The sequence below is a fragment of the Lotus japonicus genome, chromosome 2 (assembly GCF_012489685.1).
Source record: "Lotus japonicus ecotype B-129 chromosome 2, LjGifu_v1.2".
Classification (NCBI taxonomy): domain Eukaryota; kingdom Viridiplantae; phylum Streptophyta; class Magnoliopsida; order Fabales; family Fabaceae; genus Lotus; species Lotus japonicus.
The window spans coordinates 69740673-69767050 of NC_080042.1; the positions used below are offsets into that span (position 1 = coordinate 69740673).

General features: G+C 38.8%; 2 protein-coding genes across 4 annotated transcripts; one reads left to right on the top strand and one right to left on the bottom strand.

Moving 5' to 3' along the window:
* The first annotated feature begins 1612 nt into the window (after positions 1–1612).
* LOC130739144 (katanin p80 WD40 repeat-containing subunit B1 homolog KTN80.4) lies at positions 1613–20575 on the top strand. 3 transcript variants are annotated; one of them, XM_057591382.1, is made up of 19 exons: positions 1617–2008; positions 2109–2270; positions 2462–2592; positions 3490–3607; positions 3762–3988; positions 5145–5247; positions 6162–6232; positions 6345–6419; positions 6499–6642; positions 6756–6969; positions 7134–7556; positions 14868–14927; positions 15010–15128; positions 17063–17188; positions 18222–18296; positions 18449–18561; positions 19426–19542; positions 19637–19705; positions 20009–20575. In XM_057591382.1, exons 2-19 carry the CDS (start codon positions 2243–2245, stop codon positions 20070–20072), a joined length of 2277 nt encoding a protein of 758 aa, XP_057447365.1. In that variant the 5' UTR covers positions 1617–2008; positions 2109–2242; the 3' UTR covers positions 20073–20575. The 3 variants fall into 3 exon arrangements, with proteins under 3 accessions (XP_057447366.1, XP_057447365.1, XP_057447364.1); XM_057591381.1 differs by having other exon boundaries at positions 1618–1993; XM_057591383.1 differs by lacking the exons at positions 19426–19542; positions 19637–19705; positions 20009–20575 and having other exon boundaries at positions 1613–1993; positions 18209–18296.
* Positions 20576–21466: 891 nt separating this feature from the next.
* LOC130739146 (uncharacterized) lies at positions 21467–26069 on the bottom strand. The gene is made up of 8 exons (XM_057591385.1): positions 25724–26069; positions 25553–25640; positions 24941–25026; positions 24547–24625; positions 24400–24459; positions 23418–23539; positions 22085–22156; positions 21467–21962 (listed from the first exon to the last, which is right to left on the bottom strand). The coding sequence occupies exons 1-8, from the start codon at positions 26020–26022 to the stop codon at positions 21860–21862; spliced, it is 909 nt and encodes a 302-aa protein (XP_057447368.1). The 5' UTR covers positions 26023–26069; the 3' UTR covers positions 21467–21859.
* Between the last annotated feature and the right edge of the window lie 309 nt (positions 26070–26378).

Consider the following 26378-nt stretch of genomic DNA (forward strand, 5'->3'; position numbering starts at 1 on the left):
CATAGTGGTATATATGATTTTTGTTTCTATATTAACCTTACTTAGAAAAATTATCATTATCATTTTGCAAAACATGTACTGTTGTTGTACACAAGAGCGCACCCAATGCTTGTGGTACCTTGGACAACCAATGCTTCACAAAGCACACGAGTCCCTTTACTAAACTACCAAAGCGCAACTTTGCTTCTTCAGCCAACACAAAACGAGAAGCATGCAACACTAATGAAAAAGAAAACGACAGGCCAAAACCAAAGAAACTTTGTACTTGCGAGTAGCATAAGCTCTAAGTCTTTGAAGCTAAATCAAAAGACCATGATATCCTTCATCTTCCAGGCTTATGAGGAATATCAAGGTAAAAGCGGGAAGCGTTTCTCATCTGTCGCCAAATTGTTTCCAACGTGAAGGGAGAAAATTAGGGTCACAGTTTGGAGAAGTTATGAATGGAGGTTACTATGGGTAAAATAGTATTTTCATAATTTAATTAAATGTTCAGTTTTTTTTTTCAATTCCTTTCCACCCAATTTTGGGGGGAGCAAATCTGAAGGAAAGTAATGGAGCATGATGGATCTTGGACCATTACTTACATTCCATTCCATCATATTTTAAATAAAACAAACAATTAAGCCCTTTCTCCTTCCACACCACTCCTTCCCCCCAAACCCTTAGGGTGACCTTGTAGCTGCAGTCTTACGTGATAACTTGGGTTTTTGGCTCCCGCAACTCTTTTCATCAGCCATAGGAAACATCATCCCATCAAAAACACTTTTCTTGCTACTTCGAGTAGCTTCATGGTGAATCTCATCCTTCCTCACCCACTTATTCACAATGTTTTTCCACCAAAAGCCATCATGGATTAACAGTCGTTCGAAAAAGGTCAGGGTCGACCTTCAAATTAGTATGTGCTTTATCACACATTGTGAAAGTAGGCCCATATGCCATGAATAAATGAGATTAACTTTTTTTTTGTACATCGAAAAGATAAATTGCACCCGCCAGAAATAGATCCCTGGACCTCCCCCTACCCAACTCATATTTCCCCAACTCCTACTACTTAAGCTATCATATGAGGACCGAGATTAACTATTTGCATCCCTACTTACAAATAAATCATAAATCCACTAATGTTAAAGATAACTAATTTCATATTAAAAAAAAGATAACTAATTTCAATTTTAAAATAAAGTTAATTATACTCCATGATCACTTGTATATAACTCCCCCTCAATTTTAATTTTCAAATCATGTTTAGCTACTCCAACTCCAAACTCCCTTGTATATAACTAAAGATAAAGAAAGAGAAATTGCTAAAAGCTTTATTCCAATCGTGTTAGGTAAAAGAAAAAGACCATGATTAGGCATCCAAATGAATGATTAAACAAGGTAAAAGAAAGAGATCATAAAGGTGAGGAGAGTCAATAGAAAGTTGAGACTTGGTTGCGTGGTCTTTTCAATTTTTGATTTGCGGAAGGAGGGAGCAGGAAAAAGCAGACTGACACGTCTAGTCCAAACAAGATAAAAACGTGGAAAAACGTAACTTTCACTTATTTACAAAACTCCCCCTCAATTTCCCCTAATTTTCACATTTCGCACCTCACCTTCCCACTCTCTCAGGTTAATTTGAACACAAGCATTATTCATTCATTATCGTCACTCATTACAACACCTCACTCACTCACAGATCGTGAAACCTCCTTCTCAGATCGTCTTCCGCGGCGGTGGTAGCGGCGGTTGAAGCCTCTCCGCTTCATTCCTCGGCGGCATTACATTCCACCACCACCACCATCACCATCACTGAAATTTTCACGCTGAAGGTTTCTACAACACAAACTGCGTGCGTGTGTGCCGAATTCGTAACGAGCGGAAAACCACAATGAAGTGCACTTCGAAGTGATGAATGTATCTGAGTTACTCATTCGTGTTGTTTAGTCTGAACGCTGAAGCAACCTCTTCTTCAACCTCGCTTCACCGGAAAACAACGAGAATTGAAGCACAGGTTAGGTTAGGTTAGGTTAGATTCAGTTTCACTTTTTCTTTTTGCTTCTCCGTTTTCATCTGTGCCTTATGGAGCTATATAGTGAAGATTTATTTTGCTATGTTGTGATTGTTAGGGGAAACTGGTGCGAAGATCTGGGAATCGTAGAGGATAGAAGCGTGTTGGATCTCTGGAATGTGGCAGCTAGAGAGCTGGTGTTTGCGTTAGAACTGCAATTGCTAGGGTTTTGGATTTCTTCACTGCGTGCTGATGACTACCAAACGCGCGTACAAGCTACGTATCCTTCGTTGTGCTTGTGTGTGTGTTAGGGGAGGGGTTTACATTTTGTTTGATCTGTGCACTCAGTTACTTGTTTTATTCGATTTGCTTCTTCGCTTGCTAAGTTTGTTATGGGTTTGAAGTTGTATTTGTGACTTGGTGGCGTCGAGTGAACAATTTTTAGTTGGCCTTGACGAATTTTGTGTTTAGAGGAATTTGTAGCGCATGCTTCTACTGTTAATTGTCTCAAGATTGGACGGAAAACGTCGAGGGTTCTTGTTACCGGAGGTGAAGATCACAAGGTTAATTTGTGGGCTATTGGGAAACCTAATGCTATACTGGTTCGTTGCTTCTCCTCTCCTGGTCATTTTTTTTTTCAATTGCGTCTGAGTTTAGTTAGTTTGGTGATATTTTTCTTATTTTCACTGGATAAGAAAATCATTAGGACTCCAAGTCATTATTATTTTCGCTTTTTTGTGGCATTTTCACGTTTGGATTGTTGGAAACTAACTTGTGTGGTAACTGGTAATTGGTAGCTTGTGATTGAGAGAGAAAATTTGTGCTTGGATATCTTGCATTGTCAAAGGTAGCACTGAATTGAGTTCAGTTCAGTTATATGGTGTCATCGTATCATCATCATCTTCATCATTTCTATTTCTTTAAAACCAATAGTTAGTAGATGTGGGTATGTCCTGTGAACTTGGAGTGATTCTATAGATCATTTTGTCTTAAGTGAGGAAGTGGGCAGGCGGGATATTATGAATATGCTCCATGTATGCTGGGGTTTGGTGTCGTTGATTAGGACTTGGGGATTCAATGTAAATATGCCAAGAATTTCAAGGCTAAACTTTATCTCCTTATTCCATTGTCTTTTTGACAACTCTGGCGTTTACTTCTTGGCATATGAAAGGTTTTCCTCTCTTAAGTTCAAAGTAATTGGATTTTTCTTCTGGGTTTGTTAGGGATATGGGCAACACAATAGGAGTAGCCTGTCTGGTTCCTGTAAATCCTACCCTATCCAGCCCAATGGGACTTGAACCTTAGATCTTCGAGGGGGTACTTCATGCTCAGCTTTTTGGGTGTTGCCTTGGGGACAAGTGATTGATTTCTTATATAGATGCATTGCGTTTTTGTTTTGATATTATGGGATGATACTATTATCATCTGCTTATATACTTTGTCTGTATAGGAAGCACATTTATATTTATGTTCAGTAAGAGCTGTTTCTCATTTTGCAGAGTCTGTCAGGACACTCAAGTGGAATAGATTCTGTAAGCTTTGATTCCTCTGAAGTTTTGGTAGCGGCTGGTGCGGCAAGTGGTACCATCAAGCTTTGGGACTTAGAAGAGGCAAAGAGTATGCTGTTTCTTTCCATTTCCTTTAATGTTCTTAAAACACTGATGAAAAGAGATGAGTAGTCTCATAAAACTTGTTCATATTTTTACCAAGAAGTTTTTGAATTTTTCATACTGATAAATTGAGCTTTTGACTTGCTATGTTTCTTTGCTAGTTGTTCGTACTCTTACTGGTCATCGGTCCAACTGCACATCGGTGGACTTTCATCCTTTTGGAGAGTTCTTTGCATCTGGTTCTCTAGACACTAATCTTAAGATATGGGACATCAGAAAGAAGGGGTGTATTCATACATACAAGGGCCACACTCGCGGGGTAAATGCAATTAGGTTTACCCCAGATGGACGCTGGGTTGTTTCAGGTGGAGAGGACAATACTGTGAAGGTTAGAATTGTTTTCTGTTTTGATGATATAATAGAGTCATACTCAATAACAACGTTATTATGATCAATGGCCAAGGATAATGTTAGCTTCTCTATTACCTACGCTTACTGAAACCCATATGCTTATAGGTCTCTCCACAAAACTTGTATGGCAGTTTCCAGTGAAATACTAAATGGTTTTTATTATTGTATATTAAGTTGTAAACTATAAAAAGAGAAAACAATTAATCATACGGTATCATATATAGCGGCATCTTTTGTCTCAAATAACCGATGCAGTTCAATCTTGGTCCATGTTGGTCTGGATGTTGATAGAACAAAAAATGTACATCAAAAGTTATACACGATGATGTCCCCAGAAAGACGAAAATCAAGTTCAAATGTCTACTATAGTGACCCTGAACCCTGATGCACGGGACAAGAAATGTTCGTTCAGTAAGAGAGAACAAATAAAAAGTGACCCTAATAATCACCATAATCTAAAGGTATAGTACAAGTAAAGATAAAGTAGGATTTTAAGTTGTTCACAGCTGACAGATTGGGCAGCCTTGCTGCATTCTGGAGTCTACTTCTTCTTCTTCTTCTTCTTCTTCTTATTATTATTATTATTATTATTATTATTATTATTATTATTATTACTGCTATTACTACTTCTACTACTTTTTTTTATCCTCCCCCCCTTGTTTTGAAGGATTTATAGTTCTTACTCCTCAATTTAATTGTGTTATTTCCCGTGTTAATGTGCATCGCGGAAAATAGCGGAAAGTCGAAAGTCCGCTATTTCAAGCCCTCAGAGGAAAATAGCGGAATGGAAAACAGCAGAAATAGTGGACAGCAGTGAGCTCTCAGAGCTACGCTATAGTGCCACGCTATCCGCTATTTGACAACACTATTTTTTTTTCTCTCTCCTATGTAGTCAAATAATTTTTTATAAAGAAAACCTCCTCTGATAATATTGTGAATTTTATCGAACCTTCACTGACTTAGTATGTGACTTTGTTAATTCCTGTAAAGTTCTTGGCTCATCAGTTATTGGTGTGTAATTTGTAATATGACTATCTTCTTAGTATTGTTATGGATCATGATTACTTTACTAGTAAATGTCCTATTGATTTTTATTTTTTAATTTGACTAAATTATGATATATACTACTGTAGTTGTGGGATCTGACTGCGGGGAAACTCTTGCATGATTTTAAGAGTCATGAGGGGCAGATTCAGTGCATTGATTTTCATCCCAATGAATTTCTACTAGCAACAGGTTAGTCTTACTTTGTTTTATGAAAAAAAAAAGTACCTTGACAAGTACTGGTGTTTTTGTTAGTTTTTTTTTTTCATTTTTAATTGATATGTTTCTACTAACAATTACAAAATTGCAACTTTGTTTGCAGCAGTTCTTAGCATGTCACGAATAAATATACTTAATGTCATACTTAAAACATAAAGAGTTGAAACTTAATAGGCTCCACAGACTCTTAACAATGGTTTTCAAATACAATTCAGAAGAAAGATTGCGGTTTAATGCACTCCAGAAACAGGGTTACACTGCCATAGAAGAATTGTGGTGAAGTAGATGGCAGTGTGGAATTAGATGGAGAAGTGAGGTTGGATGCTGAAAATTTGGGGAGGACAGGCAGCATAGAGGAAATATGTGCAGGTGGGTTAGCCTTTGCTGGTGGTGATGAAAAAAGGGAGGGATAAGGGAGTCTGAATTGCAAATTTCTGTGCCCACCGCCCATTCCAGCCACTTTTTTATGATAACCAACTCGTTGTGATTGTGTGTCACAGCCCGGTTCTACATTAAAGAACCAAACATATGGAACTGGGTGTCTTTTATGTTAGGGAAAAGGTGTTTGCAAAGTCATTGTCTCATGCTTCTGCACATGAGCAAGTGGCAGGTGCAGCCTATGTTTCTGATTGCTGTAAGAATTTTAACTAGCAAACTCTAATTCTCAATCCTTTAACTATCAGAAACCAGCCAGCCCATTAGGCTTACCTCACATACATTAACACCCATCTGTTGAGATTTGACAATACTCTGTTTTCTTATCTGTGGTGATTATATTACATAGCATGCTGTGCTGGATTGTTGTGCTGTTTTCTTGTCGAAGCTTCTTTTTAATTCAATGAAATCAAGTCTAACTTCTATTCCATTTATATCTTTCCAATGCCCAGGCTCTGCAGATAGGACGGTTAAATTTTGGGACCTTGAAACCTTCGAGCTTATTGGTTCAGCTGGTCCTGAGGTACCATAGTAATTTTACTACTTTTTTTCTGGATGATGGAGTTTAGTATCACTATTATTAAAATTATTTTCGATTTTGTAATTTACATTATTTTATTTTATCTGTACTTTAGACGACTGGAGTGCGTTCTCTTACTTTCAGTCCCGATGGGAGGGCCCTGCTTTGTGGTTTACACGAGAGTTTGAAGGTATGCTCCTTTTCTGGTTAGTAATTTGAGATAATTATTTATCAAGGTAACTAACTATGTTCTAATTGGCTCTGTTTAGGTTTTCTCGTGGGAACCTATACAATGCCATGATATGGTGGATGTCGGTTGGTCTAGATTGTCAGATCTAAATGTTCATGAAGGAAAACTTCTTGGCTGCTCATCCAATCAAAGTTGTGTTGGAGTCTGGGTTGTGGACATATCGGTAGATGCACTTACCTTTCAGAGAAGTTATTACTGCTTCTAGTAATGGCTGTATCTGATACTATACTATTTAGTGCTAACATCTCCTTTTTACATTTCTGACCTCTTGTGCAGCGTATAGAACCATATGCACTCAATAAAGTGAACCAACTAAATGGCCATTCAGAATCTAAATCCTCAAGTGGAAATATGACTGTCCTGAATGAGGCTAAGGCTAGACTATCTGTTTCACAAAACTCAGATCCATTACTAAAGGAAAGTAGATCTCTTGGAAGGTTGTCACTTTCTCAAGATTCAGACTCCTCAAAGGAGGGAAAATGTTTGGCATGTATATCTCCTTTCTCTTTTTTATAAGTTTTTACTTTTTTTTTTTTGCATTTTATAATTGCAAGTTTGTTCAAGCCTATATTGCTTGATCCATTTGGATCCTATTGACAATAAATATCCTTACTGCCATTCATTCTCATTACCTGACTTATGGATTCCATGAAGCCACAGGAAGTGCACCAAGTACTCCTCAAAGGATCCACTCGAACTCTGGTCCCAAAACGGTTTCTGGTGGTTCAACAACAGTGCTTAATGCAACAGCTCCAAAAAGGAGTTCTTCGAAATCGCATACAACAACCAATGTTCCACTTATCAATAAATCAGATATAATGCCTGTAATTGTTCCCAGAACTAGCATGAGGTCAGAGCCTGTAGCTGATTCTAGAAAAGAAGTTGGTGTTGCTGGAACAACTGTGCCATTCTCTTTGCAGCCAAAGGCATTGGATACACGTAAATTTCCGAACACCAGAGATGACGTGGATAAGCTACCTTTCTCTCCTGTAACTGAATCTGCAGCTTCTATGAGTAGTGAATCAAGTGGTTATGCAGATAAAAATAACTTCCCTGCTTCTGTATGCTCGACTCAAGGTATTCCTACTTCTAAGAAAGGCTTAAAGTATGCTACCTGTCTTGGAACTGGCAAATATTCAATAAGTTTGACAGAGCTGAGTGCTAGAAATCAGCTTGAAGTTTTCTTTAAATCCTTTATCCATGTATATGCTTGTTTTCAGTGATTGATATTCATGCAAATGCAATATGCTTTATAGTCAGAATCTGTTTAATTGCAACTTTGTACTGTTAGTGTTATAGCAGTTGTTCAATTCCTTACTTACCAACATAACATCTGAGGTCAAGTGGTTCTTTGACATAATGTTATCATGTGGTTAAGAAAATGATCTTTTTAGAATATCTTCAGTCCATTTGAGAAAATTTTGAGAATATCTTAAAAGATCATTAGAAAATAGTTTAATAAGTCATTTTCTAATTGAGCAAGCTATCTTAGGCATTGTTTCCTTATTTTATTATGTTTTCTTATTTGCTACCTTATTTGATTAGGGTAATTGTATGAATGTTCTTGGGCTCGTACTTTTAATACCTTAGAAGTTAACCTAATTATTCGTATAAATGAACAGGACTATTGACTTGGTGTTTTGTAAAGCATTATCATCACATCATATTAATCTAAGACAGATAATTAGGAGCCATCTATCTCTCTTACTCCTTTCTCATTTAGACTCTGTAATTTCAGCAGATCTATTGTATGATTATCACTAGCACTGCTTCTGCCATAAAATTTCTGCATAGAACATTAGAACAGTACTGAGTTTCAATACAGTATAGCTGTCAGCATGTGCTTTATCTATATGAAACAAATTTTCATGGGCGTGATATTACTTGCCTTATGACAGTCATTTTTAAATACTGTTGGTGGCTTATACTTTTAAGCAATTTTGTTATATTGTTTTTCTCAGAAATTATCTTCTTTGCTAATACATTTCATGTGTCTGCGCCAGAGACTTCTTGGTGTTACTCATAATGAGAAAGTAGTACAAGTCTGAGTTGGAAAATAGTTTTGCTGAGGATAAACTTTGACTGCTTAATATGTTTGTGTTAATGAAAATCAATGATCTTTGTATACAAGCTATGAAGCTTAGACACTCCAGAACTGCTGTAGTATCCGTGTAGTACCCGTATCTATCACCAATATGTGTACGATACTCTTTAATAGAAGATATAGGATAGTCTCGGTTTGTAGCTTCAGTGAAGGCTTTGTTAATTTGTTTCTAGGTTAGTCATGGCTGGGATCCCCGGTTCGCATCTGATAGGCCCACACGACAGGAATGGGCTGCAGCTACTGATCCAAGGCCCAAAGTGTGGCGGGTTTATGAAAGAAGGCTCAAGAGGGGAAGCATCCAGAATGAGTAGTGAGTTGGCAGAGAGAGAGGCTGGGGAAGTTAGTTACCGGGAATCAGGGTGTGTGTGTGTGGGTGTGCATAAAAGGAAATCAGTTAGGCATAGAAAGGTATCGGAGGTTATGGTTATTTGTAAGAATGAATAGAGAAATACTTTCTCTATAGGAGCCTAGCTCTGGAGTAGTAGTAACCTACTGTATTTGCTTCTTTCTTTTAATTCAATCAAGTGATTCCCAGTTATCATTTCATTCTCTGTTTACTGTTACATTGGTTTGCATCAAATTGGTCCGACCTGCCGGATCCCCAATTCGAAGCTGTACCAGTGTTTGAGGAAGAAGAAGCTTAGCAACAACGCATGCCACCCAAGAAGATGGAGGCGAAAGTTGCAGCGCTAGAGAGTGAGGTTGCTAACCTGCGTATTACCCTGACTACGATGCAGGAACGAGCAGAGAACCATCAAGCACAGTTGCTTGAGTTGCTGACCACCAATTTGAACAAATCCTCACCAGAAAAAGATGAATCTGGAAACGTTCTCCACAACATCTCAGCGGCCAAATCTGGAAGAGATGAAGGAGGTCATTCGTCCGTGTCCGGATGGACTAAGCTGGACGGAGGTTTGCTTGATGAACTCCGCAAATCTGCAAAAAAAGTGGAACTCCCTTTGATCAACGGCGACGACCCCGCAGGGTGGATTGCCAGAGCAGAGGTTTACTTTCATATCATGGGAACCAGTCCTGAGGTGAAGGTGAATCTGGCCCATTTGTGCATGGAGGGGTCGACAATTCACTACTTCAACTCTTTACTGCATCTGGACCCAAGTTTAACCTGGGAAAAGCTCACCAATGAGCTACTGGAGCGTTACGGTTCCGCGAGCAAAGGGGACGTGTTTGAACAACTCTCCGATCTCCAACAAAAAGGGACAATCGATGAGTATGTGCTGGAATTTGAGCGTTTGTTGTCACAAACTCCCAACCTTCCAGATGAACAATTCTTTGGATACTTCATCCATGGACTCCGAGAGGACATTCGGGCTCGTGTTCGGAGTATGCGTACGCTGGTGCCACTGCCTCGGTCGCGTTTGATTCCTTTGGCGAGGGCGGTGGAAACGGAGCTCCATGGTCCAGGAAATTTCTCATCCGGGTCGAAAGGAGGAAGCTCACGCTTGAACTACGGGTCAGGCTCTCTGACCCGAGCGGCCCACCTCACTACAACCGGGTCAGGCCCAACGAGTCAGAAACCCAACCAGGGTTGGGTCATGGTAAAGGGCAAGGATGATCGGAGTGAGCGGCGAGAGGACAACAACAACAAACCTCGCACCCCACCTCGCGATCGAGGCTTTCGTCATCTTCCCTACCAAGAGCTTTTGGATCGTCGCCAAAAGGGTCTATGCTTTAAGTGCGGCGGCAAGTATCATCCCCTTCATCAGTGCCCCGACAGGCAGCTGCGGATTATGTTAACCGACGAACTGGACGAAGCAGGGAACGAACCGGAGACAGAAATGGAGGCGACGGAGGCAGAGGTCGACGGCGAATGCAGTATCATGCGATTGGGAGCAGAACCCATCCACACCAAGACCATGAAGCTACGGGGATCAATCTGTGGCGTTCCCATGGTGATTCTGATCGATAGTGGAGCGACCCACAATTTCGTTTCACGGCGAGTGGTAGAGACGATGGGTTGGGTGGTGCAGTCGACCCCGATTTTGCGAATCCGTTTAGGTGATGGTTACAAGGCCATAGCTCGAGGGGAGTGCAAACAATTAGAGGTGGAAATCAGTGAGTATCGTACTGCAGTGGATGCCTTGCTATTTGACTTAGATGGAATTGACTTGGTATTGGGAATAGCTTGGCTTGCAACCTTGGGAGAGATGAAGGTACACTGGGGCAAACAGACAATGAAATTCCAACACAAGGGAAAATGGATTTGCCTCCAAGGATTAGACTGCTCTCGCGAAGACGGAAACGCTTTGCAAAGCTTCATGGGCAAGAGCAATTGGGGAATTGGAGAGTGTTCCCAAATCACTACTGGAATTTCAGCAGTAACACAAGGAGAAGGGTCTCATTTGTCTTTGGAACAGGGCCAGCAATTGAACTCATTGCTTACAAGGTTTGATGACATTTTTGCTGCACCAGTAGGATTACCACCCAAACGACAAAAAGAGCATCAGATCATTTTGTCAGCTGGACAAGGGCCTGTTAATGTAAGGCCATACCGATATTCTCATCACCACAAGGATGAGATAGAAAAACAAGTTGCAGAGATGCTTCAATCAGGCATCATCAGACATAGCCAAAGCGCTTTTTCGAGCCCGGTAATCTTGGTAAAAAAAAAGACAGCTCCTGGAGGATGTGCGTGGACTATCGCGAGCTCAACAAAGCCACGGTACCAGACAAATATCCAATCCCTGTAATCGAAGAACTATTGGATGAGCTACATGGTGCACGTTATTTCTCAAAACTCGACTTAAAATCGGGGTACCACCAAGTCTTGGTGAAGGAGGAGGATGTCCATAAAACAGCATTCCGCACTCACGAAGGCCATTACGAGTACTTAGTAATGCCTTTTGGGCTCATGAACGCTCCCTCCACGTTCCAAGCGTTAATGAATGAAGTGTTTCGAAGCATGCTCCGCCGTAGTGTGCTAGTTTTTTTTTGATGATATTCTGGTGTACAGCACCGATTGGCAGTCTCACCTTGTTCATTTGACCCATGTACTCGAAACATTGAGGGAGCAGCAGTTGGTAGCCAACCGCAAGAAATGCTCGTTTGCACAGCAATCTGTCGAGCATTTGGGACATGTGGTGTCCTTCGAAGGTGTAGCTATGGACCCCGGGAAGATTCAGAGCATCACAAGCTGGCCAACGCCCAAGAATGTGAAGGGAGTCAGGGGATTCTTGGGCCTCACGGGGTATTACCGCAAGTTTGTAAAGGACTACGGAAAAATCGCCAAGCCCCTCACGGAGCTGACTAAGAAAGAGGGATTCAAGTGGAATTCAGAAGCACAAACAGCCTTCGAGACCTTGAAGACACGCATGACTACTGCTCCTGTTCTGATCTTGCCTGATTTTGCCCAACCTTTTACTATTGAGTGCGACGCGTCGGGCAAGGGTATTGGGGCAATCCTTCTGCAGAATCGAAGACCCGTTGCCTACTTCAGCAAGGCGCTGAGCGAGCGGAATTTGGTGAAATCCGCTTACGAAAAGGAGTTGATGGCGATTGTGCTGGCTGTGCAACACTGGCGCCCCTATCTCTTAGGACGGCATTTCACGGTTTGTACTGACCAAAGGAGTCTGCGTCAGCTACTCCATCAACGCATCACCACCGGGGATCAACAAAACTGGGCCGCCAAGTTGTTGGGATACCGTTTCGATATCGTTTACAAGCCGGGCATCACTAACAGGGGAGCGGATGCACTTTCCCGGATCCATGAGGATGGGGAATATCAGGCTTTGGCGTCATTCCCAACTTGGACAGAAGGTACTGTATTAGTCCAGGAAGTCCATCAAGACAGTAGGCTCGCCAAGATCATCACTGACCTCAAGGCAGATCCAACCAGCAGGCCTGGTTTCTCTTACTCGCAGGGAGTGCTTTATTATCAAGGACGCATGGTAATCTCTTCCACATCTCCTTTGATTCCTAAATTACTCGTTGAATTCCATGCCACTCCACAAGCAGGGCATTCCGGGTTCTATCGAACTTACAGAAGGATCGCTGCAAATCTGTATTGGATAGGGATGAAGAACACCATCCAAGAGTTTGTGAGAGGGTGCGATACCTGCCAGCGCCAAAAGTACTTAGCTACTTCCCCTGGTGGATTACTCCAACCCCTACCAATTCCCGAGCGCATATGGGATGATGTGTCTATGGATTTTATCAATGGGCTACCTAAAGTAAAGGGGATTGACACAATCTTTGTGATCGTTGATAGGCTATCCAAGTACGCACACTTTATCCCTCTGAAACACCCTTATACCGCGCGCATGGTAGCTGAAGCCTTTGCCAAAGAAGTAGTAAGGCTCCATGGCATCCCTCGTTCCATAGTCAGCGATCGCGACCCAATCTTTGTTAGTAATTTCTGGAAAGAGTTGTTCAAGCTGCAAGGGACTCATTTGGCTATGAGCACCGCTTACCACCCGGAAACGGATGGGCAAACTGAGGTTATCAACCGTTGCTTGGAAACTTACCTACGATGTTTTATCGCTGACCAACCTCGTACATGGGTTCAATGGCTGTCATGGGCGGAATATTGGTATAACACAACCTTTCATGCTTCCACGGGTGTCACCCCCTTTGCAGCTGTGTATGGCCGTGAACCTCCTACCATTCTGCGGTTTTCTACTGGGGAAACCAAGGTGGAAGCTGTGGCTCAGAATTTACAGGAACGGGATGGGGCGTTGCGTCAACTAAAGGACCATTTGACCCGTGCCCAAGGACGCATGAAGGTCCAAGCTGACAAGAAAAGACAGGACAAGCAAATTGCTATTGGGGAATGGGTTTTTGTGAAACTGCGACCCCATCGACAACAATCAGTGGCTCAGCGAATCAATCCCAAGCTTGCTGCCCGATACTTTGGCCCTTTTGAAGTTTTGGAGCGTATAGGAGCTGTTGCCTACAAACTTCGTTTGCCTTTGACATCAAGGATTCATCCCGTCTTTCATATTTCACTTCTGAAGAAAGCAGTGGGAGATTACCATGTTGAGAAAGAGTTACCGAGCGGAATGGATGGCGAATTCGCGGAACAGGTGGAGCCAGCCAACATCTTGGCAACCCGCATGATATCACACCAAGCAGAGACAGTTAATCAATACTTAATCCAGTGGAAAGGCAAATCTGCAGAAGAAGCAACTTGGGAAGATGAGCACACTCTCTTAAACCAGTTTCCCGCCTTCAACCTTGAGGACAAGGTTGCTTCTCAAGGAGGTGGAATTGATAGGCCCACACGACAGGAATGGGCTGCAGCTACTGATCCAAGGCCCAAAGTGTGGCGGGTTTATGAAAGAAGGCTCAAGAGGGGAAGCATCCAGAATGAGTAGTGAGTTGGCAGAGAGAGAGGCTGGGGAAGTTAGTTACCGGGAATCAGGGTGTGTGTGTGTGGGTGTGCATAAAAGGAAATCAGTTAGGCATAGAAAGGTATCGGAGGTTATGGTTATTTGTAAGAATGAATAGAGAAATACTTTCTCTATAGGAGCCTAGCTCTGGAGTAGTAGTAACCTACTGTATTTGCTTCTTTCTTTTAATTCAATCAAGTGATTCCCAGTTATCATTTCATTCTCTGTTTACTGTTACATTGGTTTGCATCAGCATCCCAGCCATGCCTTGGGATGAGTTTTCCCATCCCATCCCAGTTCACTATCCCGGCCAAAATCCCGGTCCAGCCAGGATGGCGAAGGCCCCAGTTTTCCAAAAATGCCACCCAACTGTAAACATTGGGGGTCTTTATTAAGGGGTATTTCCAGGTTTTCGCAATGGAAAAACCCCTAGCACTTTGATTTTGTTCGATCTTTCCCTTTCGTCTACCCACTTCAACCCTCTTCTCCCCTGTTCTATCTTTGCACCTTCCCTCTCTTTGACCCAGCACTGGCCGGCGACCACCACTACAGGACCTCTGACCTTTCTCTGGCGAGCGTCACCTCTGTTCTACTCACTTCGACCTTCTTCTCCTCTGTTTCATCTTGTATATATATGGTATAAATTATACAAAATATAGACAAAAATTCACTATCCCGGCCATCCCGCGTTCTGGGTTCCCACTATCCCAGTTTTGAGGCTGGCTGCTGGGAACTGGGATTGACATCATAGGTCTGTTTTAATTCTGTTAATAGCTGTTATGTTAACAGCTGTAGTAGAAGCTTTAGCTATATATATTTAATGTAAAGGCCCACTGTCCCATGTTATGGTTGTTATAGTGATTGATGAAGGGAAAATGTGAATGTCTTTGGTTCAGTTGGATGGCACATTACTTATGTTTAAGTTCTGTCTTGTGCCAGATGAAGCTCGGGGCCAGAAAGTGAACAGAGATGGAAGTTTTGTTGAAGTACCGAAAAGAGGTATCTTGTTTGTATTAGTTGATGATTAATCATTATTCATTATATAAATGGTTTCTTAATTTATGCTCTTTAATATATATAGGGAGAATGCGCTCAGTTCTCAATTTGGAAAAGAGGGAACGTTCTTTTAATTATGAGGGACCTAGACAAGGAATTTCTCATGGAAGGATACCGTCAGATCATGTGCTTCCTTTCAGTGGGGTATTGTACTGTTTCTTATTGTGTTCTATGATCATTTTCTTTCCTTTCTACTGCTACCTTGTTATGTATGATGATCAATGCACCGTAACTCTGTTTACAATTATATAACTAAGCAAAGAACACAAATGGAAAAAGAAAATTATTGGCACAATCAAATCAATTTCTTTTCATGTGAAGGGCCTATTAGCTTTACGAAAACATTTTCTGTTTCTCTTTCCCAAATAATTTATAAGTGCCTCTCTGTTTTTTCTTCAAATCTCATTTTCAAAGGTTTGAGGACTTATGAAGCACAAAGATAGACGTGGATATTGGACACGACTCCGACATTGACATACTTGCACTTGCAATGTATAAAAATTTAAAACACCTGGGCGCTGCATATATACCTGTCTGTCTGAAAGAGAGATGGGTTAATTTTACCTATTCATGCATAACTGGTATTCCCAAATGATGCCTATTTAAGTTGGTTTTTGTTGCAAGTTTTTCAAAAACAAAATACATTTTTCTCAGTATGAGTTATGTGATTATGTCATTCAAGTGTATGTGAAGTGTCCGACATGATCATACGAGTGTCAGTGTCAGATACTCCGACATCGTAAGTGTTTGTGCTATAGTGAAAACCAACTTTTATTATTTTCTCAAACCAAACAGACACTATCCAAATCTTTGAAAAAAGGGTAAAAACAAGATATCACTTTTGTAATTATTTGCAGTTTAGGACATGGAAACAAAATATTTTCTCAATCTGAGCAGGCCCTAAGTTTTTTTCCCTTGGCTTGTGCTTGTAAAAAGTGTTGCATGCAATGCAATAGAAACGATTTCGTTAAAGACAGAATCAGAATATGTAGATAAGGAAGACAGGAAGCTCAGCTCATTACAGAAGAATGAGATTCTGCAAATTATTGGAATGCAAGGAATACTTAAAAAGAAGAAGACATTTTAATGGACCACTAGAACCTCACACTTCTAGCCTTAGGATAAGCTTATCCTCAACCTCTTTAGAGCACACCTCTTTAGTTTCCCAAGGAGGTTGATATTCAATGGACACCTCACCTCAAATATATTCCATTGGAAGGTGAGACCTGCCAAAAGGACCCTAAACCGTTTCCATTTATTAGAAGCACAGAGAATTTGAGAAAAGGATTTTATATCATTGATACTCTGACAGTTACAAGGGTAGAGAGAGAGAGAGAGAGAGAGAGAGAGAGATCATATATAGACTGATTACAATGGAGGCAGTTATCACTGCCTAACTAACTTCTAGTAAACTAACCAATTTCTAGCAAAGCCAAGATCCTATACAATGACAGTAGAATAGCTACTATGTACTTTTTGTGTACCATGTACTCTAAACCATTTAATTGATTTAGGTCTCGTAGCAACAGATCGAGTCTTATACCCTGACCAACTATATGCCCCTGACAAATTTCTTCACCCTTTTCATCATTCCTAGCCACATTAAGTTCCCAGCAACCCTATAATAACTAATAAGTTCAACGGTAGCCCAGAAATGCACTCCACTTAGAGAGGAGTAAAAATCTTGAATTAACACCAGACCCTTTTCAGTATGTGTTCCTAAGCAAGAACCCTAAAATACCCCTGTAAAATTCCCTAACATTATCTTTCTGTGGGGTCTTTTTAGGTTCTCACAAATCCCACAAAATAGCAGCCAGACAGTGCCATGACATCCACTACACTGAACTGCGTCACTTCGTAGCAATTAGGAGTGGCCAGGGGTTGCTACATGCTACTACAGCACTATAGCACACTATTTAATAAGTGCGGTTTTCTTTTGATTGGGGAATAGGGTTTTCCTGCACCTTTGTATTTTTGTTCCTAAATAAGTGCTGTGACTTTTTTTGATACAATTGTATTGACTATTGAGGAGCTTTTCCTTGGAGGATGTAATTTTCTCACCTCTCAAAGTTTAACAGAGAGCACATTCCTTATCCAATGAGAAGGCCACAGTTTCTGCCAGTGATGAAGATTCTATTGCTGATGTGATGGAACAGCATCATGAATTTCTCAGTTCAATGCAGGCGCGTTCAGCTAAGTTACAGGTATTGATGATTGAATGTCATTTTAAGTGTATGAATTGTTCTCATTGAATTCTTTGAATTTATGGTGACTTCTGTATCGGTTGTCTGTTATTTGTATAATAAGCAAGAGTCTTTGCATGTTATTGAATATCAACAGATCAGGAAGACAACCTATATTAACATGATGTGTTTTAGCATATTTTTTCTGTTTTTTTCTTTTCTTTTCTCTGGTGAAAAGAGAAGATAGTTCATTTAAGAAGAGGAAGTACAAGGTCAGGACAGTATATCCTTTGAAATTATTGGGATTTTGGTAGAGGAGTAAAAGAGAGAACTCTTGTCTCTTTGTAAAAGTATATAATATTGATGATATGTAGTGTGTAACATGATAACAAATTATGAAATATGAAACATTCCTACGTGTTGTCCACGTTGTTCTACAATATTCCAAGAGACTAATGATATTATGGAATTTTTTCTTGATATTCTATGTCTAACAATATCCTCAGAGTATACAACAAACATAAACTGGAGTGAACAAGATAAAAAAAACTGATCTACTAGGCAATGCTTGCTAAATGCTAATAACTTTGTGCCCCAAATTAAGAAACCCTTCTAAAAAGCCTTTTAGGCAAACTCCACAAAGAAGCTAACAAAATCACTTTTTACCATACAAGACAAGATGGGAAATATGTAATGGATCCTTTGCTGGACACCTCCATGACAGGAGCTTAATAGCACCTAGGTGCCGTACTGTCCTTTACGGCTTTACCTCTCTAATCATAGGTATACCAAATCAATGGAACAAACTGAAGCATGTTGAACCAGGTCTTTTTTTGGGGATTAGTTGAGCTTGTTCCTTATTCCCTAAAATCAATTTGATGGATGGGTCCACGTCCTGACTCAGAGTGAGTTTCTTAAAAAATCAGAATGTGAACATAGTTTTTATATAAAACACCTTTTAATAGAATTTATTGTTTTCTATGGGCTTTTTGTAACTGAACCCTACCTACTACCAGTTATTAATTTGCTGAACTTTGAAAGGATTATACTGCAGGTGGTCTTAAGGTGTTGGGAAAGAAATGATGTTAAGGAAGTCATTGGTACTATGGCGAAGATGGAAGATCATGCTGTGAGCATTTTGACTTGCTTTTTTTATGTTGTTATAGCTACCCAATGTTATTATTTTGTTCTCTTTTATAGTATCAACAAAATTGATGCGAAGATTTTTTTTTAGAAAATATTGAAAATGCGCATGATATTCTGTCTTAATATTTATTCCAGGTGATTGCTGATGTTGTTAGCATTATAGCGGAGAAAATTGATATTGTAACACTTGAAATATGCGCTGGTCTTCTGCCACTACTAACTGACCTTTTACGAAGTGAAATGGATAGGTAAGCGTCCTCCTCCTCTGCAATCTGAAAATACGACAGTTTTTATGCTTTCTGTTAGATATATTGAGGGCATACTGTTATACTTATCAAAATCACTAAAACAAAAAAAAGAAAACTAAAATGAAGCACCTATATGCAATATGAAATGTTTCTTTTGTGATCAATTTCACCTGCACCTGAAATTCGACAATTTTTATGCTGTGTTAGACAGATATATTGCGGGCATGAAGTTTTACTTATCAAAATCACTAAAACAAGAAAAGGAAAACTAAAATGATGCACCTATATGCAAATATGAAATGTTTCTTTTATGTGTTCAATTTCACCTGCACCAGTAGAACAATTGCACTAATAACCAGCTTTATGTGGGAGTAAGAGGGAAGGCTATTTTACGGACTGAGGGGAAGAGACTAGTGCTAAAATAATCCAACATGTAAGTTAAGAGGCATGATTTACCTTGTTTGAATTTCATTGGGTAACATTTTTCTCAGTTTATCTGTATAACCAGTTAAGCTACAAGTCCTAGATACGATGAGGCACAGGTACGTTACAACACGGTTACATGGATATGGAAAATTCTTAGAAAAGCTCAAGATACGATACAGCCTAGATACACTAACACAACTTTATAAATAAAAAATATGATGTATTCTTGGCTTCAATAATGTTCGATCATTGCAAATAATCTCGTGATTACTGGAAACATATCTTGGGTTTCATGTTTGGCTCTGCTTGTTTTTCAATGCTGTGATTATATCCAAAAGGAACATGTTGATTTTTTGTGTTTTATTTATTTATTTGCATTAGTAAGTTATAACTTAATAAATTATTTCGATATTGACATTTTGAGATGTATATCTGTAGACATCTAGGAGTATCCTTGGAAATGCTATTGAAGCTGGTCAGATTATATGGTTCTGTAATATATTCAACCATATCAGCGAAACCCTCCGTTGGTGTTGATATCGAGGCAGAGATAAGGTGTTAATTCATCACATTGACTTTTCTTATTGTATTTTTATATATTCCTTATCTGCATAATTAGTTATTTATTTTCCTTGCTAATGTGTTTCAGGCTAGATCGTTGCAACCTCTGCTTTATAGAGCTTGATAAGGTTAAACGTTTTATACCTTCTCTTTCAAGGTACATCTTCATATTTATTTATTTTCTTTTTTATATTTAAATTATATTCCTTTTATTTTAGCTGATTCTACTGGTGCTAATTTAGTAATGCTAAATACTTTTTAATTTTTATTAGCTTAAAGTCATCTCAATTGAAGTATTAATTTAAAAATATAGAAACATTAATAAATACTTTGAAAGCTCAAAAAGCATCAATACTCTCTTCTTAAAAGTAATTAGAAGGCTTATTAAGCTAATGACATTAGGATGAATTAGAGTTTGTCATGCTCATTTCCTCATTCTCTAATGTCCCTTCGCCTGTAGAAGAGGAGGATCAATTGCAAAATATGCACAGGAGTTGAATCTGGCTCTCCAGGATGTTTCATGATTCTGACAGGATTCAATTGTTTCTGCTACTCAAGTTTTGCCGGTGCTTTTGGGGGGGTTTTGTGCTTCAAAGATCTAAACCTACACAAGTCAGCGAATTGTTTGATGCATTGTATTTTGGCATCAAATGAAGCTTGTCCTGTATGTAAATTTATTGCTGTAAACATTCACGATGTAGATGAATGGAGGCACTAATAACTACTAATTCTGCGACATTTACTTGGAGCCAGAGCCGAAGCTTGAGGCATGTCTTCTTCTGCTGATGGTTGCACTGTTCGGTCTAATGTGAAGATCTCACTCCGTTCGACAACTAACCTGATGATACTACTACTGATCTAATCTTATTTGAAAATTTGTGATGTTATGGTGCTTTAAATGCCATAAATGTAGCATGAGTTATTTCTATTTCATGTTCTTGTAAGATGTTTTTCAATGCCTTTGGTTAACTACACTGATAGTTATCTGCGGAAAAGAAATGAAGTCATAGCTTTGCCAATTGCTAAATGATCTAGTATCTTAAGGGTGATCTACGCGGAGTTGTTTGAGTTGCCACATTTTAGGTCAGAGTTGAAAAACAATATACAGGAAAGTGAACCATTTCAGGCGTTGTGAAAATCTTAAGAAAGGATTAATCGTGAGGATACTGTACTTTGATAATACATTCTTGACAAGTTCCGTGCACATGGCTATCACGATGAATTGTTGTCTCTGAATGTTGAGTAGTATATTTGAATGGAAGATTTTGGGTGAAAAGTGAAAACATAAATCATGATATTATTTAGTTTCTAAAATTTTAAATTTATACACACCGTTGAGATTCCCTCTTTCTACACCTTTCTCCTTTCCTTTCTATCCAAACATAAGTAAATCTTATTGCAAAGGATACGATATGGATTTTCTCAAGAAGAAATGAAACACATAAATTTAGAAACCTAATTTGAAATATAAAGTTTATTAATATCTTAGACGAATAAAAAAGTTCACCATTTCATGACCAAAGTATTAAAGTAATCTAACCAGAAATCTAGTTAGAATGAGCAATGATCCATCCATGCCTTGATACATCATTTTATTACATAATTGTTGGAAGATGATTGTAAGCATCCCTTGTCAACATGGTAGTTGTGTCATGAGTCATGACAATACCATGAGGGCCTGGGTTCAAATGCTGGCAAGAGAGAAAGAAACCATGCATGGTTGCAACAACAATGAGGTATTATATAATACCTCTCTTTTGGCCTATATCTTCGGCAGGTTTAGAATTAGGCTTGCACTTTTTTTATCCCTATACAAGGGGAAGAAACCTCTTGTTGATAAGTTCATTTTTATAGTGAAATAGCTAGGTTTAAGACTCCTTCCACCTTCCATGTGAGTTCCGAATCTAGCCACGGTTCATTTCATGAACAAGTTTGATACTTCATCAATATAAGATTTCAAATGGAAAACATTTCACAAGCTGCATGCCCATTTGAAGCTATTTAATTCCCATCACTAAGTCTTTTCTTTCTAATATCAGCCACAACACAGCTGATACTCAAGCTTTCTAGCTTAGAATTGTACAAAAAATCCTATGGGGCATGTAGTAACCAAGAACAACTAGGAACTGGATGGAATTTAAATATTTGTACATGAAGATTCAAGCAAAGGATTGCACAAACACAAACACAAACACAAACCAGAGAACATGTTTTATCATCGATGCAAAGTTATTGAACCTCTTGCTGACATTTTTTTTCAACCAATCGAAAGCACAGAGCAAGTAATGATATGAATTGCGTCTATTTCAGTTCATATCTTGAAGTATTTGTAACCATGCCCAGGATCTGTCATCCCCTCTTCCCAATCACCCATGCAGCGACCACCAAAAACAACTTGTTGGATACCAAGATATCTGCCATTCAGAAAAAAGTCAACTATAAATCGCTTTTGCATAAGAAAAGAAGAAAACCTTCCATGGATAATGGCATATATTCTCTCTTTTATTATTACATGTTATTTGGTATTCAAACTTACTCTGAGCTTAAGACAGTTAGGCAGTTGAGAAGCACATCAATTGCTAAATAATCACATGTACCCAGGTCCACCCTGCCAATAAGATATGACTAAAGCTTAAATATATATTGTGCCAACATAAATCTTGACCAAATAACATATATAAAACACATCACGTGAGAAGAGGGCCGATATAATAATAATAATACATGTCTTCATATAAGGGACTTTTTCCTCCATTTTTTTGACTGTTGTTTCTTACCCAAATTAATCTTTATTTTCTCCAAGTATTGTCAAGATTTCTCTTCATTTCATTTTGTTTATATTCTTTCTATCTCATTCTTTTCTTTGTATTTTATTCCTTTCCCCCCATGATGCATGCTTTCCATGGATGATATACTTCTAATGGAGAGTTGAGAGAATAAATGGGAAGCTAGAGATGTTGAGACAAGCTCCGGAAGCACATGACATTCGTTTAGTAGACGTTAAAGGGAGTACATGGAATTTATGTTTAGTAAGAGGCACCCTAAAGCTAGCTTAGAGGTCAAAATTGGAAATCATACCATAAGTCACACAGTTTAAGTATCTTGAATCAATCATGCATAATGATGGAAAAATAGAGGAAGATGTAGGATAAAATAGAAGAATGCTTTGCGTTATTTGTGATAAAAAGGTACCACTCATACTTAACAGGAAAATTTTACCACCACTACCAGACTTGTTATGTTGTATAAGAACAAATATGGGGTTGTAAAGACTCAATGTTACAGAGATCAGAATGTTATTAAGGATGAGTGGACACGTGATAAGAACCTTGGGAGAACCACACCACAAAAGCTAGCTGTTGTAGTTGGAGAGCCCAAGACCTTATAAACCCCACATTAGAATCCCATACTTCCAATGTGAGACTCAAGTCCCATACCTTGCAATTGGGTTCCTAACAACACACAAGATAAAATATGATTGGGAATAAATGCAATGAAGAACATTAGATTAGCACCAATTGTGGAAAAGATGGTAGAGCTTTGTCTTTGTTCGAGCATGTGAAGAGAAGACCTAATAAAGCCTTAGTAAGGAGAGTAGATTAGGTGAAGGATGGTCTGCTTGTTAAAAGGATAATAAGATCAAATCATTAAAAAGGAATTTAAATTAAATTATTGATTAAATATAACTTATGATACGATATTATAGTGTAGTTTGAATCATGTATGATGTAACCTAGAGTGAAAAAGCTATTGTTGTTTGTTGACGTTGTAATTTATAACTTACCTTCATTTTACCTCCTTCAATTGCAAGATCATAAAACAAGTTTACTTTTCTTAGAAAAATAATAATAGGGTTTTAGAGCTTATACCAAACACGTCCCCAGTTATCCTGGAACTCAATGTCACTGATATCATGGAAAGATGATGGCATCACTTTAAAACCCTGCTCCGCATCGTATAGAGGGTCATGCTCCATTGATGAATTTGACATCTGTAATCAATTAATCTTTGTTAAAGGTAACAGTTACAAGTATAAACTAGAAATAAATAGCAATCCCATGATTCATCACAAAAGCAATCAGATCATTCGCATAGCATCTTGCATTAAGCATCTTAGAATTCCAATCATATAGCTAAAGCATGAGCGTTATGATTCTCTCAGCTTGTTACAAATAAACAATCAGACAATGTATGAACAAAATCCTACTGGAGAGACAACAAAGCAAAATGAGTAACTTCAGGCACGCTGAGAAGGGAGTTTCAAATTTTTTACAACTGTGCACAGTTCGTTGTGGATGGAACCAAAGCTCTAATCTATGTTGAAATTATTGGTGAAGAATGCCGAATGAAAGACGAGTTAGTGTCTGGATAGTGAATATATAAAGATAAGATGTGAGACCCAAACACAAATGTAATGCTCCTATTTACACTAATTTTTTAGACCAAGTATAAATGGTAACGACCACAACCCAGGCAAGCCTATTAAAACTAACATAGATTACAAAAATGATATGAATCCTAATATACCAAATTCTTGTTTTATTACTCACATTCTCACCCAACTATACAAATAAGTAGATATAAGTCATTTGAGTTTGGACATCTCAGTTTTAGTTTCTCCCATGCAGGCTCCTCTCTCTCTTTTCCATCTGGTGTCAGAACTTCCAAGAATTTCAAGTCAACAGACTCAAAATATAGATTTTATGATTTCATGATAACCAACACTTCTGTAAATCTAACATGTTCATTATGTATCTGATACCTAACAGAATTGAATAAGTAGAAGTCGAAAGAGAGAAAAATATCAGCCTAGAATTATATGAACCTGAGGAGAAGTAAAAATGGCCTAACCTGCAAATTTGAAGAATTGAAGGACCCAAGGCGACCCATGACATACCATGACTGAATAACCTGCATGTTTTACATGCATCAAACAGTAAGGTTTTTCAATAAATTTGACTACACATCAAAAGCTTAAAATCTAAATGAAACACTTACACTACCAATTAGATCAACGTCCTGATCAGATGGTGATCCATACAATTCAAACCAGATATATGAATCAGTTGGATTGAAGCTGCAAGAGGCATGCAAGGTGTTCATGAAGGTACAGATTCAGACTATGCAAAACTGAAATAATGTTTTGACCAGTGTACAGAATTATGGAAATACAATTATAATTTATGACTGAGCTCAAATAGAAACTATTCGGGCTCATCATTCATTTTTTAGGATAATAGAAAAGGAGAGAAATTGCAACTGAGGGCAGGTTAGGAAATTCTCCTAAAAAAAGAAAAAGAATCATCGAGCCAGAGTGGCTGATAAACGCACACACAGGAGGGGGGGGGGAGTGAGGGAGGAAGGGGAGAAAGAGTAAAGAGATTATCATTACTCTCTAAAGCTGACTTTGAAAGCAACCACAGATCCTGTTTTTGATTTACTAAAGTTTCTCCCCTTCGTCCGTACTCTCTCTTCCACCTGTAACACATTGACCAGATTCATTACCGCTGCAAAGATAAAATTAACAAATCATCATGAGAAGCTACAAGCACACAAAAATAACTATTTACAGCCAACAAAAGATCCATTATATGAAAAAGAAAAGAAAAACCTTTACAGCAAGTCAGAAATCAGAATCAAGTAAAAATTCTCAAATCCTTAAATTTGATCAAATCAGAACTGCAATGGTATATGTACAGTAATCAATCAATCAATTTGACAGAGCTGCATTTAATTATTTCAAACAAACAGAAATTTCCAAATTTCATAGCATAAGGCACATATGTGAAAGGAAACCCATTTTAATCCTAGAAATATAATAGACTGAATTGAAATTTTAGAACTAACAGAGAATGGCATGCATCAACATAAAAAGTTCATTTGGACTAATCTTATCATGTAAACACTTAATTATAAGCAGCTCATTTTGAGTAAGTGTTTTTATCCAAACACGCCCTTAGTGGTGGAAGCTACAAGGGAATGAAATGAAGCACAGAGAACACACCCGCTTCCTCATGAGTTCAGGGTTGCCAACGCTATCTCCAAGAACAGCACGGAGTTCGGTGTCGTTTTTGCAAGCATTTTCCAGGACTCTGCAAGCAAGCACAGAATTTGTTCCATCAGTTACAAAAGCACGCAATGCAAAGAGGAGGAGGAAGAAGAACTGAAGACGCACTTTGCCCAAGCAGGGTAGTTGTGGACGCGGTCGTGTTCCCGCTGCTGCTTCTCTTCGCGAATTCTGAGCAATCTGCGAGTTCTGGCGGTGGTTCCGGAGCCTTTGACGGCGGCTTGGCTTCTTCTTCCACTGCTAGAAGCGCGAGTGTTATCATCGTCGTTGGAGGTAGAAACAGAAGCGGAAACGGAAACGGTTACAGCTCGCCTCAAACGAAGACGGTGGTTGTCGGCGGAGGAGGCACAGAAGGAATTGGAGTCTGGCAAATAACGGCGGCAGCAACATCCACTCGCCATTGCCATTTCTTACCGGATAAAATCAATCTCTTTATGTGTCTTCCAAATATCTAATCTTCAAAGATTAATTTTTAATTCTTTTGTTCTTATTTAAAATTTCAATTATAAAATAAAAAACTTTTCATTTTTTTTGGTCTTGTGTATTTGCACAACGATTACCCGATATTAATCTTTCACCTTATTGTAAGTGTACTAAGCGGTGGATTAGAAACTTTTTAAGCACACTTTTTAGAAATAATTTAAATGGATTGATAAAATCTTTTTACTTAGTAATTCATAAAAATTACTAGTGAGGTTTGGCGGCGTATGTAACACCCATTTTTCCCATTGTTTTATTTAAAAATGTTTATCAGAGTTTAAAA

What these genes read in the sequence shown, in the direction of transcription:
- LOC130739146 (XM_057591385.1), bottom strand. Translation starts at nt 26,022, where the DNA reads ATGGCAATGGCGAGTGGATGTTGCTGCCGCCGTTATTTGCCAGACTCC. An exon ending in AACTACCCTGCTTGGGCAAA is followed by an intron (nt 25,641 to 25,723) that starts GTGCGTCTTCAG and finishes GCTTGCTTGCAG; the next exon opens with AGTCCTGGAAAATGCTTGCA. An exon ending in GATAACTGGGGACGTGTTTG is followed by an intron (nt 22,157 to 23,417) that starts GTATAAGCTCTA and finishes TCTTATTGGCAG; the next exon opens with GGTGGACCTGGGTACATGTG.
- LOC130739144 (XM_057591382.1), top strand. Translation starts at nt 2,243, where the DNA reads ATGACTACCAAACGCGCGTACAAGCTAC. An exon ending in TTCTGTATGCTCGACTCAAG is followed by an intron (nt 7,557 to 14,867) that starts GTATTCCTACTT and finishes GTCTTGTGCCAG; the next exon opens with ATGAAGCTCGGGGCCAGAAA. An exon ending in TGTTGAAGTACCGAAAAGAG is followed by an intron (nt 14,928 to 15,009) that starts GTATCTTGTTTG and finishes TAATATATATAG; the next exon opens with GGAGAATGCGCTCAGTTCTC.